The 19979-nt window shown below is 39.0% G+C and overlaps 1 protein-coding gene across 8 annotated transcripts in view; it reads left to right on the plus strand.

Moving 5' to 3' along the window:
- Positions 1-19979, plus strand: part of il1rapl2 (interleukin 1 receptor accessory protein-like 2) — a 565814-nt gene that overhangs the window by 455168 nt on the left and 90667 nt on the right. For all 8 annotated transcript variants that reach the window (XM_079670815.1, XM_079670817.1, XM_079670818.1 and 5 more), the window contains one exon: positions 16486-16560. In XM_079670815.1, coding sequence (XP_079526941.1) covers positions 16486-16560 — 75 coding nt within the window. The remainder of the gene's footprint in view (positions 1-16485; positions 16561-19979) is intronic.

A 19979-nucleotide genomic window follows, 5' to 3' on the forward strand; every position in this document is an offset into this window, starting at 1 on the left:
TTTACATTGGTTTCAAATTGCTCTATGTGACACAAAAATGGTGAAATCGTGTCGGTGAACATGAATCAGATTCATTTCGTGACTATAACACAAAATGCCGTGAGACTGTGTTGGATATTGACGGCATTTTGTTGGCTCAATTTTGGCTCTCTTTTTTTCTCCGCTGTCCACGTTCCCTGCTGTAGTACTGCTACGTTTAAACCACGATTCCATTTCAATGTCTATTTGTTATAATATAATATTGCAACTGGCTATCCGCCCAGCGTGGTTTCGGGCTAGAGCCTGATTTAGCTCTGGTTCTTCCTGTTTCCACCGCAGCGCAGCCCGCTCTCAGTACCGAAACCCGGTTCTTAGCTGGCCCCACTCGGCTGCCCGGCAAGAAATATGCTTACGTCGGAGGGGGTCGAGATTAACCTGAGCAATAACAGTTAATGGCGAGTACAGCATTAAAAGTTGTAACAAGCAGTAGCGCTGAGCAAAGTGACTAGAACGCAACCATACACTTGTAAAAACAGAGAAGAACCAGTTAAGCACCAGAAAAGCACAATAACGGATCTTGAACCCTTGTTGGTTCTAGGAATATTTAATATAACATCTTATTTTCAATTTAACTTATTTTACTTTGTTTATTTTTGTAATCATGCATGGTATCTTTCTTTTTTTTATCTCACGTACCCCCTGCAGTACCCCAATGTAGCCCCAGGGGTCCGCGTACCCCCATTTGAGAATCACTGCTCTACAACACCTGCAAGCACCCCTTGGTGTCCATCTTTTAACCATTTCCTAGTAGTTGACTTTCCCAGTTAAAACCTTTTCAACAGCTAGGCCTACCTCTTTCAGAACAGGAACTGGAAGCCCTTCCACACATCTAGCATTATCGGTATCATTCTCGATAGTGTGCTGATGCAAGCTTCACTGCCAGCAGACAAGCTGTCCCTCATCAGAACAGCCATAATTACAATTCATGTTATTTATTTAGCGCTTTTCCAAGTGTTCAAAGTGCTCTACGTTATACTACATATTAGACTTGTAATACATTCAATACTGATTACTGCCTTCAATTATTGTCTCCCACTGGTAGTCTCTCTAAAAGAGATGTTTTATATTTATAAGGAAACTAGCTCTATGTCTAGCCTTTCTGTCCAAACCTTAACCTGTTAAGCCCAGAGCCTGTTTTCCAGGTCTCAGGCCCAAAAATGACATTCCCAGAACAAATGACCATAACTTCACTTCTAAAAGTGGAAAATTAGTAATCTTTTTCTCAAAGCAATGATAAACCTGTGAGTTGGATGTAGAAGAGTCAGAATCAATATAGATTTTTTTTTATTTTAAAGTAAATTCAGATTGTAAAAAAAAAAACATTACTTATAGTGAAAACCACCCTTGAATGATGCGATAGAAGAATAAAAGCTTTAAGAATCCAAATTATAACATACAATAAGTACCCTGTATCAAGATTGATGCAAAACAAGTTAAATTTGACCTTATTAGAGAGATTTAGCACCAAAAAAACACTTCTGGGGTCATTTGGGTGGATTTGACCTATCTCTGGCCCCCGTTGGTCGATTTTGATGATTGACATCTCTTTTTAACCGCTAGAGCCAATGGAATCGAGGGGAAGTTCCACATACACACACACGTTACCAAATAAGGAGTGAGAGTGACGCGTAGCCAAAACAGGAAGCTGTCATACACTCTGGAAGCTATCATTAGCATTAGGCCCTCTACTTATCAGATTTACATCACCAGTGTCAGACTCGGGCAACGCAGTTTTGGGGGATAGTATATAATCTCCACGCAGTTTTGGGGGTTAGTTATTTAATCATCACTCATTGTCCTATGTATATCTGTGGAGTGATGAGGCCCGAGCCTAGACGCCAAACTCAACTATATGCTGCTTCTAATAAACATGTTAAAGAAACACGTGAGTTGTCTGACTGAAATGACAAACAGATGAGAATGCTGCGTGGAGTCTGGGTGCCGTGTTGGCGGGACGTTGCGCGACTTGCTGCTTCGAGGAGCGGACAGTGTGAGCTGGGTTCATTTCCTGCTTGCTGCGCGGGATCTGCGAGACAGCGAGACAGCGAGACATCGCAAATGGACACGGGGAGGGGGGGAGCGCTGAGGGGGCTGCAACACCCCCATCTGCGAGGCTCCACTTTAAGGCCCTGACACACCAGGCCGAAATCGGCCGTTTTTTTTAGTCGGACGACGAAGCATGCCCTGTCGCCCAAACTCAATTTGGTGTGTCCCGCACCTTCGGCCCTGACACGCCTTATTTGGCCTTTCATGGCTGACGCACGGCCGATTCATGTTGAATCGGCCATGCGTCGGCCACAGGCAGTCGGCCAAAGAAATCACTCTGAACGTTTCCGCCTCTTGAGAGACTGTTGCTTGAGAATGTCATCCACAAGCAACACTCCAATGGCTGATAGCTCCAGTACCGCACAAAAACATGTTTTCGATGGACGAGAGTGAAAATGGAACGCACACGCTATTTGTTGTTTGCTTATATCAAGCAGTCTGTTCTTCTTCTCTGTCTTCTGGTTGTTGCCTCTTTTGATTGACGAATACATACTACCGCCGCCCGCTGGTAAGGATAGTTATTGCCACTCACGCATGTGCAGTTCGTACGTGCTCGGCTGAAGTCTTTGCGGTGTGTTCCAGTGCAACACATGGCCAAGACGCAGGAGAACACGGCGACGCAACAGTCGGTGTCGGCGAGTTCTCTGTTGACTGCTTGGTGTGTCAGGGCATAGCCACGGGAAGTCATTTTGCTCAGGGGGTGCTGCCAAAAGTGGGGAGGGGGGCCGCTTAAAAAAAAACAAAAAAGGCGTTGCCGGGCCGGCCCGGCTGTCAGCGATACGAGCAGCATAAATTGTTTGTTAAAGGCGAGACACGTCAGGCAAAACCATCGTTTTTCATGCACTGGTACATTTTGAGATGTTGTGCTATTTTGATTCCATAACATGTTTTCTTTCAGGATTTTGGAAGGAAAACGTACAAAATACACATTTAAGTGTTTATTTTACGATAGTTTGTCTATTTGCGTCTGTATATTTCTCCTAAATTCACCAAAAGTTAGCATTCTAACGTAACATAAAGTACCGCGACCGCTGTTTGCACCATGTCATCAGAGACATCGTTGGAAAGCTCCGTCTCTCCTGCACAATCTCATCGGATCCAAGTATGGTCGTTTCCTTTGCATCAGCAACCAATGGTGAAAGTAAAAAAGGGTCTTAAACCAAGAAACGAAATCTCATTGGCTGGTGTCAACTTCTGACAACGTGATTCGTTCAGATGCGTCACGTGGTGTGCTAAAAAACTTCCTGGTTAGTTTTCCGCTATAAATTTAAATCTCAAAATGGCAAAAGAACGGCGAAAAAAAGTTCACAGAGAAGACAACAACAATTGTCACTTGCACAAAGCAAGGTTATACAAAAAACAAATGACCCCGAACATGAAATACCTTCACGGAGTGCGTCGAGGCGCAAGCTGTCATTCAAAGAACAGGAGGGTTTCGCTAGCGCCACACTGCAATCTTTAAAGGTCGTTTTCTCAAAATGAGTTTTTTCTCCTACTCTGAGTCCGAAATTTCCACTTCAGTTGCACTTACATACACCAAACCTTCCAGTTATATTCCTATCAATATTATGAAGGCTTTTACAAAAGGGTTTGTTCATATGTCACTCTTAGCCTGTATTATATAATATTTTATACCTAAAAACATGGCGAAAATTGATATTTTAGGACTGTTGACAGTATTTTCTGAGTTATGGAGTGATACAAAGAGATATCCGAAAGCCCTTCTGTAAAAGCCTTAGATGCTAATATGACTACAAAATGAAACAATAATTTTGAACCTGGCTTTATCCAAAGTTCAGATTTCGGTTCCTGAAATGTGTTAAAAATATGCCCATATTTAATTAGATAATGGCTCGTTTGCATATTCAGAAAACTTGTAATACAAGAAACAATTGCCTTATTGTAGGTAATTAACTGGGGAAATGTCTAGCTGATATCTTTAAGTACATTTTTTTTTACCTTATTCACCTGGGGTGTCTCGCCTTAACTGTTAGGCTTAATAAACCATTATAGACCTACATCACTTAGCAACAGCTGCACATGCCCACACGCTAACTATGGGTCTTACAAACCTACATAACATTACAAATAGTCAGAAAATATTATTTATAATATTAATAAAACTATGAATTCAATTTTAACTGATTGACAAGGCAAAACAATGCACAGCGGCAGCAGCATTAAAGGAAAATATCGTCTTACCTTGTGTTGGGGCTCCACGAAACTCTAAATGTAGCCTTCCTCTCTGGGGTGGCACTAATGAAGACCCTCATTAGAGCAGATACATACACATTGTCCAAAATGTTTCTATGGACATGCATCAAAGTCAGATGTGTCAGTCTCTTCTGTGTCATATTACTCTAGTTGGAGTAGCTGGTGGTCCACTCTTTTTATTGGGTTGTTTGTTGGAGAAAAAAATCCAAAATCCTTTTTTGCGCCATTCTAAAAAGTTGTCACTGCAGTGTGTGTGTCGCGTCAATTACGTCACTATCCCACGACCTACGACCTAGATGACTCGGATTTTATTTATTTGGAAAATAAATTCAAGCCACCTGACTGATACAAATATATACTATGACCATGATATGCTACTGTATACAGCTAATTTTATTTTAAGTAAAATCATAATTATTTTATGTAGTTTAATCATTTTTATTTAGGTGGTCACTCAGTTTTTCAAATGTACACCACTCGCCAACAGGGCTGTGCTGCAGCACCCCCAGCACCCCCCACACCACTTCCCGCGGCTATGTGTCAGGGGCTTAAGATCCATATTCAAAAATACAGACTCAAAAGTGTACAAGTTGAAGCGTTTATTTTAACAGTTTGCAAGCAAAACAGGGGCAAACAAACTTAGCGGGAGTGTTTACGTGTTTGGCGTAATGACGTACAACGTCCTTGACAACTTCTGCAGTCCTATTCAGCCACTTGTTAACAACCATCGTTTTTCAGACACGTAAACTCTTCAAAAATCGCCAGTGGGGTGACTGCTGATGTATTTAATATTGTGGAACAAAACGTGATCCGTCTCTTAAATTTGTGTCAACCACAGACCTTATTTCCAGCTATTTTCCAAAATCCTGAGGAGAAATCCCATTGACTCTGAGACGAGGGAATAACCCACTTCCAAGTTTTAGGACTCGTCACTGCACCACGCTATTGGTAAGCTGTCGACTATAAAGAAGTTAAAAAAATGTTGACAGCGACCTCTAGGGACTTTACTAAATATGATGGGAGTAAAGAAGGAAATTGAGTGATGTACTGTATAAGACAAGGCAAGGCAAGTTTATTTATATAGCACCTTTCAACACAAGGCAATTCAAAGTGCTTTACAAAAAATGAAAGACATAAGTAGAGACAACGTCTGCTTTGAAAGGAAGTTGGGATGGATTGGTAAAAAAAACATTACTTTCAGCAAGGAGACAGGTTGAGTTTGTTATCACATGGGACACAAACGGAACACACTTTAAAATATACCTTTCTACTTACCCAAACCTCGATCTTTTCCTAAACCTTACCAAACTGTTTATTTTCCAATCCACAATGTTACCACGTTTAAAACTGCAATAGTTTTACTTTTAATAAAAGTGCGGGTAGGTACAGTTTGTCCTATCTAACAAGATGCATTTGAAGGGATAACAACTGATAATAGCCATTTAATAGGCTATCCAAATGTGTGGATAATTGCAGAGTTTTGGAAGTACAGCTCCAACACTACAGATAAATCTAATAGAGAAGGAAAAACAAAAACAGTCAAACAAGAAGACAGGTTTTAGAAGAAAAAAACAGTTTATCCAGGTTCTCCATAACGTGTTTTTAGAGGTGAAACAAAATTTGCTACAATTTAAATTAGCCCCAAAGTTGAGGCAGGGTTTGAGTCTTTAAATTGAAATATATGATATTTGAAATAAACTTTTACTATGGTGGTAAAAGCAGGATAGATATTGGCTGGTATTCATAGTGATTTTAATTACAATTTTGTAATCCGGGCAATTTGGCTTTCTTCCTATGAACACATTCTTACGTTGACTGAGTGTTAATTGTTAGTGTGTGTGTTAAATGGCAGCAATTCAAGAAAGTATCTACATTTTAATGCATTTCCTACCACTTCAATATCTTGACAGTTATTCCACCTGCTCATTGTGAGCCTTTGTTGAATGAGATGGACAGAGAGCGCTATAGCCTACAGTTAGCAGGAAGATAATTAGCCAAATCTCCATGGGTGGTTGAGCCGCCCCAAGCCCCTGAACTGGAAATAGTCTGTGTTCCCATCCATGCTGTCGGTGGTTCTAGCGGCAGTTAGGTAAGGGTCCCTGAACTGATTTAAATCAACTAATTAGAATTGCTAACTACACACTCTTTCACACAAGATGAGGTGTTAGTTGCTTAAGGACGGAGTTGGACGATATTATGTATATCTACAGTATTGTATGTACTTTTGGGCTATTTATTTCTTCTTGAATCCCTCGTTGTTTTTCCTCTTATATATAATGTTTGTACTGCTCTCGCAGTTCACTGGTGTCATCTTATGTCTGCCTGTGGGGGTATTTTAGTTGGTGACATGGAGAGAGGTCTCTTGGGTCACAGCCAAATGGGTTTTTCATTGTAATCGTCTAAAGGGCTTTTTACCTTCTATTGAGACTCATCAGCAGGCCCGGGTTGCACTTTCTGCAAATAGTGCATTTCTGTCCCATGAAATTAGGTTTTGAATAAGAAAATACATTTCATAATTCTATTGCAAAACCTTTTCATTGTGTTACTTTCAATATAATAATAATAGATTAATGTTGTTAGCGCTTTTAAAGGTGCTCAAAGACGCTTTACAGATATAGTGAAAAGAAAAGAAAGGAACAACAAATAAATATATAGTTAAAGTTAAAGTCAAATAATACAAAAACAATCACACATTAAAAGCCAGATTGAAGAGGTGAGTTTTTTGAGTTTTTTGAAGGTGGTGAGGTCAGTGCAGTCTCTGATGGGTTGTGGGAGTGAGTTCCAGAGGTAGGGGGCAGCGACGGATATAATGATGATATATTCTGGTGTTTATAGAAAGACAAGCTACATTCAATGTTTTTCAAGTATAAAGTTCTTCTGCCATTTAAAGTATTCTGGATCTTTTTTATCCACTTACTGTAAACAATCCACTGAGGAAAACTGGAATACATGTCATTCAAATCAATTAGTGTTGGGACAACCATTTGCATCCTCCTCATGCTTGATTTATACTTTAACTAGAAGGGTGCTCAGAGAGCCGTTTTCATAATTGAAAAAACTGCGTCCCACCCCCCCAATATTTTGGATATTTACCCAAAACACTTGGGTCCTTCCGTTGCTCATGCCACACTCTTCCGACAAGTTTAATTATAATCAGGCAGGGGTTTTTTCCACAATCCTGACAAACAGGCCAACAAACAGAAAATAAACTTGACCTTCTTCCAAAAGGTAATACATATATGTTAATAATCACATTTCTCAGCTTTAACAAAACAAATGACCAGGTGATATTGTGTCTACAAGACCTTATAGATGTTATTTAGCGATTTGAATACCTCTCAAAACTCTTCAGAATTCTAGTTGCTGCGCTTGAGCCAGTTACATTTGTTCACCTGGTACATGTCACATCTAAGCACATCAAGTGTGGTTCTTCCTCCTCTGAAAAACCCCCTCCCCTCCCTGTGGCGCCCTTCATGTTTAATTCATGTCTTCAATCATTTAGCTCTATGTGCAGGGGAGAGCGCTTGTTTCCTCCGTCATGGTGTCCCTCCAGTGTGGCATTGCTCAGGAGCAGATGGCATCGGTGATAATGATCCACAATGACTGTGTGTGTGTGTGTGTGTGTGTGTGTGTGTGTGTTTTTGAAAAGAGAAAGGTGGTTGAATGTTTCCCTCACCTCAGCACTTGCACCATGCTCATATTCAAGCCAATCAATCTCAAATACACTTCCTTTGCGCTGTGTACCACCCTCGAGCTCCAGCTCTCTCCAAATAGTTGTTGTTGCATCAGAAATAGGCCCATGTATATTTCACACAACACCAAATCATCATGATGACATTACCATAAAGCAGGACTTGCATCATCTCTGCTATGATTCAGCTTTCTATATCCAAAGGCCGTTTTACATTTTAAAAGAATGATTCATCCTTTACATTTTTAAGTATAATTTAGGTCGCATCCAGTGACGTGTGTCTGCCTTAACAATATTATGTAAAGGTATACACACTTGTTTTATATAAATCAATCCAATTTACTGAATAAAACAATATCTGAGTTGTTTGCACCAAAGCTTAATGCTAATCCATTAGTATACAACATTATTTGATAATAAGCTTCTTAGCTTAAAGTTGCTTATCAAAACTCTCAAGCTACATTTTAGTTGACATCAAATAAACATTATAAATTCATGTTGGTAGAGTTTAACTTAAAAACTTTTTTTTTTTTAAATGGACACAAAGGCTGTTTTCCTTGTGAATTGATGAAAGTGCACTGTTTGTAGTTTATTTTATCTTCCTTGATTTGCAATCTATACTGTTGTCATTGTTACAGTGTATGGGGGTTGGGCATACAACTGTAAAGTGATTTACAACTTAACTTAAATCTGTTATGTTGAATGGGCCATGCCAATATAATATAGGCATATTACATATGGGCCGCTGCAAGGCTCCATTCAGGAGCCGTATTTATTTATTGTGTATAAATGTTATGCTTGCTTCATCTAAATCAACGCTACCATTGTATACTGATGATTCTGACTACTTGTGTTTCTGAAGGATGTCCGTTAGGTTAATAAACACGCTTAGTAATGAGATGTATAGTATATGAGAGTGGCTAAAAAAATGTTTTGATTTTTTGGGAAATTAGAAGTCGGTTGTACATTTAAGATTTAATATGTTATCCATTGGACCTACTTTTTATATCTTCAATTAATTGTACCAGATATCATTTGTGTGTATTTTTGAAGAATTTCAGCTAACTCACATTTTCATTTTCTAAAATGTATGTCCACAAATACTGGCATCAGTGTTATTGAGATGCCTGATGAAAGATCTCTCCTGCTTTTATATTGAGCTTATGAGGTCCATATTAAAAGCTACACCCTTCAATATTTACAGCTAAATCGCATCAGGAGGAACATAACCATCCTGTTTTTCTGGTTGCCATTTGTGATACTCAAAGTGAAACACAAGAGATCATAATCTTCTCAAACATATCAAAGACTTCGTGTCCATGTTCTCATTATGCAAGAAACAAGGCGGGGAACTGAACAAACTCTGAAAGACATTACTTACGTATATGCCATTTAGAAAGAGTGACAGCTCTCTTCAGCTGACTCACAACACTGATAGAATATCACTGCATGTAGATAAATATGCAAAGATGACACAAGTTCACGGATAAAAGCATGCATGAACACGTGCAATTGCACACTAATGTTCACAGCATGTTCACATATCTGTGGGTACATTCTGTTGGTTTGCATTCATTCCATAAAACAGACTCACACCTCTGAATTTGTTAGTTTTTAATGACATGTTAATTTATTTATTGATAGGGAAAGAATGATTCACAAATTACACACATCAAAACTCACAGGCCCACAAAAACACACATTATTGCACAGTACAAAATATTGTTACTGGTGACAGAGTGCTTTGAAAAATGGTTGAGGGCAAACATATTTGAACACAACTTTGCTCTGCTGCTTACAAGGTCCTTCAGTTTGATTTAAGCACTAAAGAAAGATAAGTTGAATCTAAGATAGAGGGAGACGTTGAAAGCGAGGAAGAGATAAAGTGATGAAATCATATGTAAATGTGAGAATCACAGAAATAAATGACAGACAAGAATAGCAAGGACAGTAACCAAATCACTTTTTGGCGTGTTGATAAAATCTTTTTTTTTTTTTTATCTGTTTAACATAAATTCTTCACAAATGGGACACTGTTGCCTAGGGTTGCGAAATACAACATGTGGGTATTCGCTTTGCACCAAAATCCCTCGAGATACCACCATCAGAGTGAACATTTTGCAACAAAAAATATCAGAGGGGATCCTGACAGGAATAAATTAGTCTTACTATGAGTAGGGCATGACATACAAGTCTAAATGTATCAGGACTAAACATAAATGTCTCCCGCTCCTATGCTCCGGCCGACATTTCATATTTCCCCAAAAGGTCAAATCAATTTGATATACAGAATATAATATATCTGATTATGCACACTGAACAGAACACAATATACACATTTTTCACTGTTGTTTTTATTTAACAGAAAAGCTGACAGTGTTGTTAAGTCCAAGCTGAAAATGTCAGCTTACTCAAATACTTTATACTACAGTCCTAAATTCAATGTCAATTTATGATCTCCATGACTATTTATACTTCTTTATGCTTCACTCAATTTCAAAGGTATTGTAATGTGCTTTTTCCACTGCTGTAGCCACTTACAATAGGTTTGTACGTAATAAAGATTGGCCCTATTAAACATGCTGCACTATTAAACATTTAAGTACCCAACAGGAACATAGGTTTGCACCTTACCTAAAATGTCTATTATCAGCAATACAGTATCAATATGTGGACTTCTTTACTCAAATCTGCTATTTAAATATGTTCTAATGCAAAATGCATTGCACTATGATTATTCGGGTGGGGCACTCATAACGGTCAAAAGATTGTGTTTGGAGCGCATGACCTTTCTCACACTCTTTAGGCATCTTGGCTACATAACGGAAGGTGCATGACTGGACACAATAGTGGTTGCTTACATGTATGTAAACAGTGCTTTACGAATAAAAGTTATACATTTTTTATCCAAATTTCCCCATTTCATAATAATGCCACCATACTGTTTTCTAAAAGTTGCCACCATTAATTGTATTGGGTTAATTGAGCAATCTGCTAGCTAGAACTGTATTCAGTATACAACATATTAGTGTACTTAGGGAACAATTCGATTTTAGACACAGCATAAAGGTCCACAAACTGACACACTGGTACAATTAAAAAAACAGGACAAGAAGCCTGACAATAAAATTGCAGCTTTGCAACATTTTTAATAGGACGCAAAATCATTCAACAAAATTACCCCTGTCAATATGTTTGTTTGTTTGTCCTTTGTTAAAATAAAATTGTCAACTTTAAACCATAGAGGGCTTTTTGTAAACCTGAACAATATCAGAGTACTGTTGTTTTTATTTACCAACAGACTGAACAGTTCTGACAATATTAATATAGTCACACCACTTATATCTATTGCCTATATAAAGAGCTTTCATAACATTCCCTATGAGTTTATACTTTTAGAAAATATCTCTCAAACCCTTTCTCAAAGAACCCACTTCCCCTGCATCAGAATAAAAAGTCTAATGTGTCAAAGGTCAGATGAGACAGAACGTGCTTGGTAGTTTTAATGGACAGATGCAGCAAAGGTCAGAATGAAATGACTTTATCCCATTTGCAGTACGAAGCACTAAAGGCCAAACAGCAGGAAAAATCAACATCATTAAGAGAACAAATATCATTATAACCATGGTGTTAAATGTTAAGACAAGTCTTCATGTTTGGTAGTCTTACTTTCAAGATATTTCAATATGGACGTGTACAAATTGTTACATTCTGTCAGACAGACAAATCCATTTGAGGACATAAACACTGCGATAAGAAGAAAGTGCTTGTTTTATTCTATTTAGAGCACCTGGGGAGCTGAAATTATCAGGTCACGACGATTCAGTTTGCGTCAATGTGTTCTTAAATAACCGAAAAGAAACTTTGTGGCGAAAATATAAGTTCATATCAGATGAGGAAGGTGCACAAACACACCTTTAAGTTCAATAAAATGCCAGATTTGTATCCCCTTCAATGACTAGGAGATAAGCACTTAAAACTCTGACTACTGTGTCGAAGATCTGTGAGTATGGCTCAGTCCGACCTAATGTCCTCGATGCAACACACTACCCAACTGAAAAAGGTCATATCTCATTTGAAACTCAAAAAGCATCGAAGCAGCAGCAGTGTGAGTTCTTGTTATGTGGTGTTGGTATTACTTTTTTCAGGTCATTCTACGAAAGTTAGGATGTAGGTTTTATAAGTCTGAGGATGTTTTTTTGGCAGTGGCTGTGGCTACACATGAATGTCGAAAATAGTGCTTTACGTTTTCACATCATCAGCATTCTGTAATTTCCTCGTCAAACTTTACGTAGAGTTCAAAGATCTTAATGCATGCTGTGTGTGTGTGTCTTTGGAAAGCTTTGTGCTAAAGTAAACAGCAGCCCTATCATTATCAGAGCACACCTTTTGATATTCAGATTTATATTCAGGTTAACACACAGACCCACAATTTCCCTTCTCTTGTAAATACAGTTGGCTTGTGTGCATGAATGGCACATGGTGTTGGTGCATCTGGCTTTGTGACAGATGGTTGGTAATGTAGGACCCAGTAGTGCTGTGTTTAAAATGCACGGCAGTTCCAAAAAGATTCCAGTAAATTCAAATGGTACAACATCATTCTGTAAACTGTGGCAATGGTCTTATTATAAATTCCTTGTTGTGACTTACTAAAAACTACGAAATTAAATCTTAAAACCAAAGTTTAAAACACAATATGCTCGATTTAATGGAAGAGTAAAATAGACAAATGTCCATGTTTACTGTAAATATATGGGATGTTTAGCTGTTACCGTCTAAAAAACTGAAGGTAAAGGAAATAGTAAACAAACCAATCTTTTGGAACAGATCTTTTAAGTATTCAGTACGTACTGGGCATACCTGTCAAATGTCCGAATGTTCATGAATCCACCTCTTAATTGCACGGAACAATCAAAACAAAGCAGAAAAGTATCTTTCCTAGTGCAAACTTTACGGAATGGTAATCAATTGAGGAGTCGTTTTATGAGCAGCACCAATGCTTAAACATGCATCTAGTATTACTGAGTTTCACGTAGAAACTGATGCCATATTATGCAAAAGAGTAATCAAACCTCGGAAGGTTCAAAAGCTGTAATCGATTAACGTGTATCATCCCAATTGAGCCGATACTGTGAAGAAAGTTGGTTTACATATCACCACAGGGAAACTGACAAGTCAAAGAGGAAAGAAAAGTTATAGGGTGTGAATAGAGGACAGAACAGGAGAGGAGTAGGTCTAGGTGAAGGGTTGTCTCATTAATCTAAAAAGGGTGCAGTGATCCCTTCAGAATGCAAATGAAACCATCAGTCTTATCGGAGATACAGAGAGAGGCCTGGAATGGCAGAGGTATTGACAGGGTTATTTGGGAAAAAATCTAAAGTACAGGGCGGGGAAAAGAGAAGAATGGGACAATTAAGTTCCACTGAAAGTCAGAGCTATTAAGCAGTTTTAGGTTCAGAATCACTGCCAAACACTCTACTTACTAGCCTCTGATATAGACAGCATATATGACAGTATCCTGCAAATAAAGAGCTTGTACAAGGGAGAAATACTTAAAAGGAGAACAGTAGGGCAAAAACTGACTCACCAATATCAGTATTGAAATTAAAGAAAATCGCCCAAAAATGTAATTTATATTTTCATTTTATGTATTTCATTTTTACTTATTTTAGAGGCCTTGTTTCCTCTATTAAATCCCAAAATGGAATCCTCCACCTTCATATTAAGGGTTGCCCACTTTCTGCTATCTTGTTGCTAAGGCACTTGACTACCCTCGAAAAACATCTGAGATTTAAATAACTTTTAAATGAATCTCAAGACAAGACCAAAATAGTTGATAACTCTTAAGTGGCATAACTTTCCCGCTGACAGACATATTGCAGCTGCGTACAGAGCAGTACTTTGTGTTCAATGTCTGTATGTTTACATCAGTCTGCTAATGTATAACAATTACAAGAAGACATGCCTTTATTGAGAAGGTATAACATGTATGTTCATAATCTTAGTTTTGGTTGCTAGCATGCTAATATTTTCTGATTAGCACTTAATACAAAGCACACGAGAAGTGCTATTAGTTTTGAAGGTATTTGGTCCAACCTCTAAGTATCTGATCATTGAAAAAGTTGACCCTATCAGTGAGATGAAAAAGTAATAATGTAATGTTAAATCATCCAATAGTCTTCAAACACTGAGAACCATCATCCTCAACCTCCTGTTACAGCTTAAGGAAAAGTCAGAGAATCAATACAATATGGGTACCATGTATGTTTGTTGAAAATGTGTTGGCCATCCCTTATATAGATGTTAAAATATCTAAACCTGAACCAAGCAATTGATAAACAGACATTGTCTGTTCCCAGAGCCCAAGGATTGCATGGCTAAAATGGAGATAGTTAATTTCTGTCCTGTTTTAAGTCCAAGCCAATGTTTTATTCATCCCATTAAATTTGCTTTCTGACAATGTAAAATCATCGGTTAAGGCAGTGTTTCTCAAAGTAAATCTGATTACAGTTCTGTTTCATATGCATGTTGAGAGATGTATCCATAGATCTCTTAATGTTGCTCTCAAAGTGCACCAGATTGATGCTTTTAACTTCAATATTTAAAAACAAATCTTCCCGGGGGAGCATGCCCCCGGACCCCCCTATGTGAGGTCCACACACCACCTATAAAAATAGCACTTTACCCCTGCTTACACCTATATGCAGTGAGCTCATTATCGAGCCTTCATTGTAACAGTTGCGGGTACACTGTGTGTGCGTGTGGGGATTGTTGCAGTAGAAAATTCCACTGTAGCAACCGGTACATTAATGGGAAACCCTAAATGTTTGAGCACCCTCTATGAAGCGTCAAGCTACCCCACAGCACCCCCAAAAGAAATCTCTGTCGCCGCCACTGAGCCTGCAGCCCCGTTTTGAAGAAATGTGCAGTGCCAATCAGGCTCATTGCAGCCACTAATTGCCAAATATCAGCATTTTCTTTATTTTCATTTTTTTGCACAGATTGCAAAGTGGAAAAGTATTATAACTTATTGTTCTAGCAAAGAGATAGCACAATTGTATTAATTTGTTTGACCACACAGAATTATGGAGCATTGTTTTATTATAACTGTTCTAGCAAAGTGATTTTTTTTTTTAAAGGAATGCTCACGTTCATATTGATGTATTTGAATAAATGTTAACTTGGCCCATTACGTGACATTATGTGTTTGGGTGACCCGACTTTTTTTTTCTCCTGACAGAAAAGGTTTGAGAACCACTGGGTTAAGGGGATGCACCAACTGAACTATATATTCTCAAAATACTAGTCACCTCCCCTTTTCCTTCAATGTCATGTTCCTTGTTAAACCTTAGTATATCAATATGATCAGATGATCAATAGGAATTGGTTGACAGTATATATTACCATCTCAATTTTAGACAAAGCAAGTAAATTGCTTGTGCTATAACAAAGATAATAATGGGGATACTAAAACAAATCAGAGGATTATTAGAAACATGGAGGTGGTGAAGGGGAAAAGGTGCTGCACAACAGAGAGCTTTGGTGTTCAGAATCAAGTGAGGTGAAATTGAAAGGTGCTTCAGGTGGCAGCAGAGAGTGTCTGCTGGTCATCACAGTTGAAGGGCAGCGAGTCTGTCAACCTGTTTGTCTGCAAAGAGACAAAAAGAAATCATGAGGTGAGACCAGCTGTGCACCGAGCTGCCTCCGTGGCTCAGGCGGAATCTCGTAGGTGTGCGAGTCAATAAGCGCCAGACTCTTTAGATCCGGCTTTGTGATGCTGCGGGGCACTGATCAATTGGTGGTGCAAAGGCCAGCACTCTCTCTGGGTGTTTCCTTACACAAGCCACAGAGCAAACACTTTCAGCCACAGGAGAAAATAAAAAAACTGAACTTAGACCTTAGAATCTTACAATATGTCACCCTCCAACTTTCTGACCCTTATATTTTATCGTCTTGCGCTTTCCGTCTACTGACTCTTCAGGGGATTTTTGTATAGTTCACAGAAGTGCTGGTACAATAAGGTACAGGGGTTTCAGGTTTGGGTAGTTCATTGTTAAGTTTGACCGAAGGATTACGGGAAGACTCTCCTTGATTTTTCATGAAACGTAGTGGAAGGGTGTAGCATGGAGAAAGAAAGAACCCACCAAAATGTGGAGGGAATCCAAATCAAAGCATGGCTTCTAGTTGCTATGGTTTTAATTGAAGAAATAGCTTCTCGAAATAATAACACTCTTAACTTTACTTTGGATGAATTAAGACAACCTTTGCTCTGTCCTTACCAAGCCAGTTGTACATAGTATTTGTTGAATGGATATGATGTGAACTGAAAAACCAAATGAATTTTCCCCTTTACCTTTGTGTTTGATGATTTGTTAAGAAAGAATGATGAGCCCATGACATGATGTGTCCACCAGAACAAAGCTCATTAGTTAAAAACTCTCACACACTCCTGATAATCATCCTTCCCTCTGTATCTCTTCCTCTTGCTTTCACAGCTCTTCAGACCTCTCAGCCTCCCAAGGTCCTTTTTCCCCCGGAGAGACAAGACACATCGATAGAAATCACGCCTGGTAAGGACCAACAGCTCTTCTCCATCTCTTTATTCTTTGGCTCAAGAGGTAATCCTCAAGGTACTCGTTTTTAAAATGCTGTTGCCATCTGTGGTGCAAAGTGCTCATTTCTCTGGTGTTTCTTCATAGCAGCGATCTGTGATACTACCATGGACGCTTCAATGTTTGCCCTGTCACATCAAAGGTGGACAGCTGGAGTGCCACTGGAGTGCGACCTTCAGGCATAAGTGAAATTTGAATTTGGGTTAATGGGACTCCTGTCATAGAGATGCATATGTGCATAGCCTACAAAACAACACCAAAACCCTTTTACACAAAAATATAATCCCTCCTTAACCCTGTGCAAGGGAGAAGTACCTAATTTCCAGCTTGCCAATGCTGCACAGAATGCATTATAGTGATTTTCTGTCCATGATGAACCTGTAAATGGAGCTCTTGTTTGTCTCTTCAGAACTGATGCTAGCACTTTGTATGCTAAAGACGTAGTTGTTTTTTATGACAACTGACTGATGTCAAAATGCATTATTGGCTCGGAGCAAAGGTAGAAACCAAGTCCTCATAAAAGCAAATGTCAAAACTTGTAAAAACCACATTGTATTTGACAACACTTACATGTTTATTTGTTTCTAAAATGATATAATATAAAGAGCATGGATTAATTCCAGCGAACGTTGCTTATCTCCTTCAAACACCAACACAAATATTTTTTGGGCTTCTACTTTGTGGGCCCTCATAACATGCACATTAGCAATCCTATAACCTAAGATCATGTGGTAGCATATAGGGTACATGGTTAGAGTTACTTGTCTAAAAGACTTGATCATACTGAGTAAGTTGGGGATATCTCAGACACTTGTTAATGGTAAGATTCACTAAACCTAAATCAACCAAAACAAACCCTGTTATCTTTTTCGCATACATAAATTCACCTGACTTCATGCATTGGAACTAAACAATGACATTGAACATCGATCATCAGGCGTGGGAGTGTCCAATATGAATGTGACTAACACATTTTTCAACGCGAAGGGTACTCCGGTTGGCTTCAACACGTTTAACATTTGCATTCTTACACAAGTACTTGTGTAATTTGGATCAAGGTAATACAACTTACTAGTAAGACTTGGTTTGGTTTAGGAAAGACGTTATGGTTTAGGTTAAAATAGCTATATCGGTAACAAGACTACAACCTTTGGTTGACCAGATCATCAACCCATTTGCCTCACTAGGCCGACATTCTCGCTATTTTTAGATTTTCACATTCACATTAAAATAAATGCTAGAAAGGGTGTGTACATCGTCGTAATGTGCGTCTGGCTTATAGCCCAGAAGTAGAGTGTTTTATTTAGTTGGCTCTTTTTCTTAACCAATTTTGTCCTTTTTAATTAATGAGTATTGGAAAAAGTGTAGTTGGCCAGTAGACATCAAGTAACATGCAATTCTGACAGTGGCCCCTATTTCAGATACTTCCAACCACCATGCTTATTTCTTAGGATCTCTTCATTATGAGATACTTTACTGCCATTGGTACATTGCTTTCATCGACAGGGAAGTCAGAGACGAGGTTAATGCCCAGAGCAGCAGGCTTTGAGCTTTTGGGGATTTGGTGTCTTGGACAGTTAAGAGACGGTGCCTCTGTACCGCTCTGCTGGCCTCAGTCTTTTTTCACTTTACCCATCATGCTGCGTTTTTGTTATTTCATCTCCTCTAGTTGGCGATTAACAGTGACTTATGAGCAGATATGTCCTCAATCCAATTTACTCTCTGCTAAAACATTTACACAGCCCGCACATAACTCGCTACAGCGCTGTCTTATCTACTGATGAGAACTGTCCGATAGTCAAAACCATGACATTTTCAAATGCAGTCTTTGATTTGTCTCTACTGGGCTGATTCTCAGATAGAGAGTACAGATGTTTGGATTGGCAATGTACATCACTCTCAAGAATGTCATGTTAAACTATCATTTAAGAAAAAGGAATACTGGTTTGGACTAGGTATGTGAACAAAAAACAATAAGCTGCTTTGACAACAAGAAAAGTCTGATAAGACAGGGATTAAAGAATTGAAGGCACCTCCCTGGGATTGGCTTGTTCCAAACCGTGTGTGTTCTGCTGTGGGCCTGGATGGCTTGTTCCCTCTGCCAGCTGTGTGTGTGTGTTTTCAAGTGCATTTGTGCGTTCTTGTATGTGTGTGTGTGTGTCCCGCTGTTTGGAGGTCTCTCTGACAATGTTAGCACTGTAGGCAGAAATGTGTTTGGATGTGTGTGTGTTTGTGTGTTTCCATTAACTCCAGATTGATGTGGTAACAAATAGGGCCCTAAGGCCTCTGTACACTGATTGCAGCAGGGACACCTTTTAATGGGCACCGCAATCTGAACCCCCCACCGCCACCTCATACACACAAACCTAGAGCAATAAAGGCTGCCGAGAAAGACACACACTCTCTCACACAGTCACAGTGACCCTGCGGTATATTTTTAACTATCATCTTGTTGTAACCTGAGGGAGATTTACGCCATCAACCACAGTTATGTTGTTCCTCCATTCCACTTTTCTTCTCATCATTCCCACATTTTTTTCATCTCTTCCTCATCCCTTTCTTGGTTAACTGTTTATTCCTTCATCTTCTTTACCGTTCGGTTTTCTTTTCTCCTCTGTTTGATTCCGATCTTGCTTTTCTGCCACCCACACATCCTCCCTCTCATTATTCTACTGTGCTGTGGGTTATAAACACAATTCATTATGCTCATTGTTATGATACCGACGTGGGCTAAAGGCAACAGACTGACACAAAGAGCTATAATTTAAGATCAATGCATGACATTAAACATTTCACATGTGGAATTCATGAATTCAGAGTAATGGTGCTTGAGGAGTTATTAATCCCCCTGACAAATGCAGCTTTTAAAACCATTCACTGAGATAAGTGTGCAGGTAGGATATGATTTAAGCATCGTAATTCTCATTTAGGGGTTTCCCTTCCCGTAGACTTTGTTCTATAGGTTTGTGTGCATGTAAATGGTCCGCAAAGGCTAAAATCCCTGTGATCCCTCCAGAATTAGTTTATCTCCCACACACTCCCTCCCTGCCTGAAATGCCTCCATAGGACTCTAAGCTGTTGACCAATCACAAAAGAACCGGCCAGCTAACCAATCAGAGCAGACTACACTCTGGTCTCAGACAGAGGGTGAAAAGAGGTGCTGCAGTACAGGCAGTATGAGAGAAATAAAGAGCTTTTTGAACATTAAAGCACGGAGACATGTCACAGTAGAGACACCCACACATATTAGCATAATAGGGCCTGTTTAACTGAATTAACTAACGTTTATAAGAAAAATACTGCTAGTTCACAATGGTGCCGCCAGAAAACAATGGATCCTATAGCCTCACTGCTGACACTAAACTGGCCACCTTTTT

Source organism: Notothenia rossii, assembly GCF_949606895.1.
Source record: "Notothenia rossii genome assembly, chromosome: 3".
Lineage (NCBI taxonomy): Eukaryota > Metazoa > Chordata > Actinopteri > Perciformes > Nototheniidae > Notothenia > Notothenia rossii.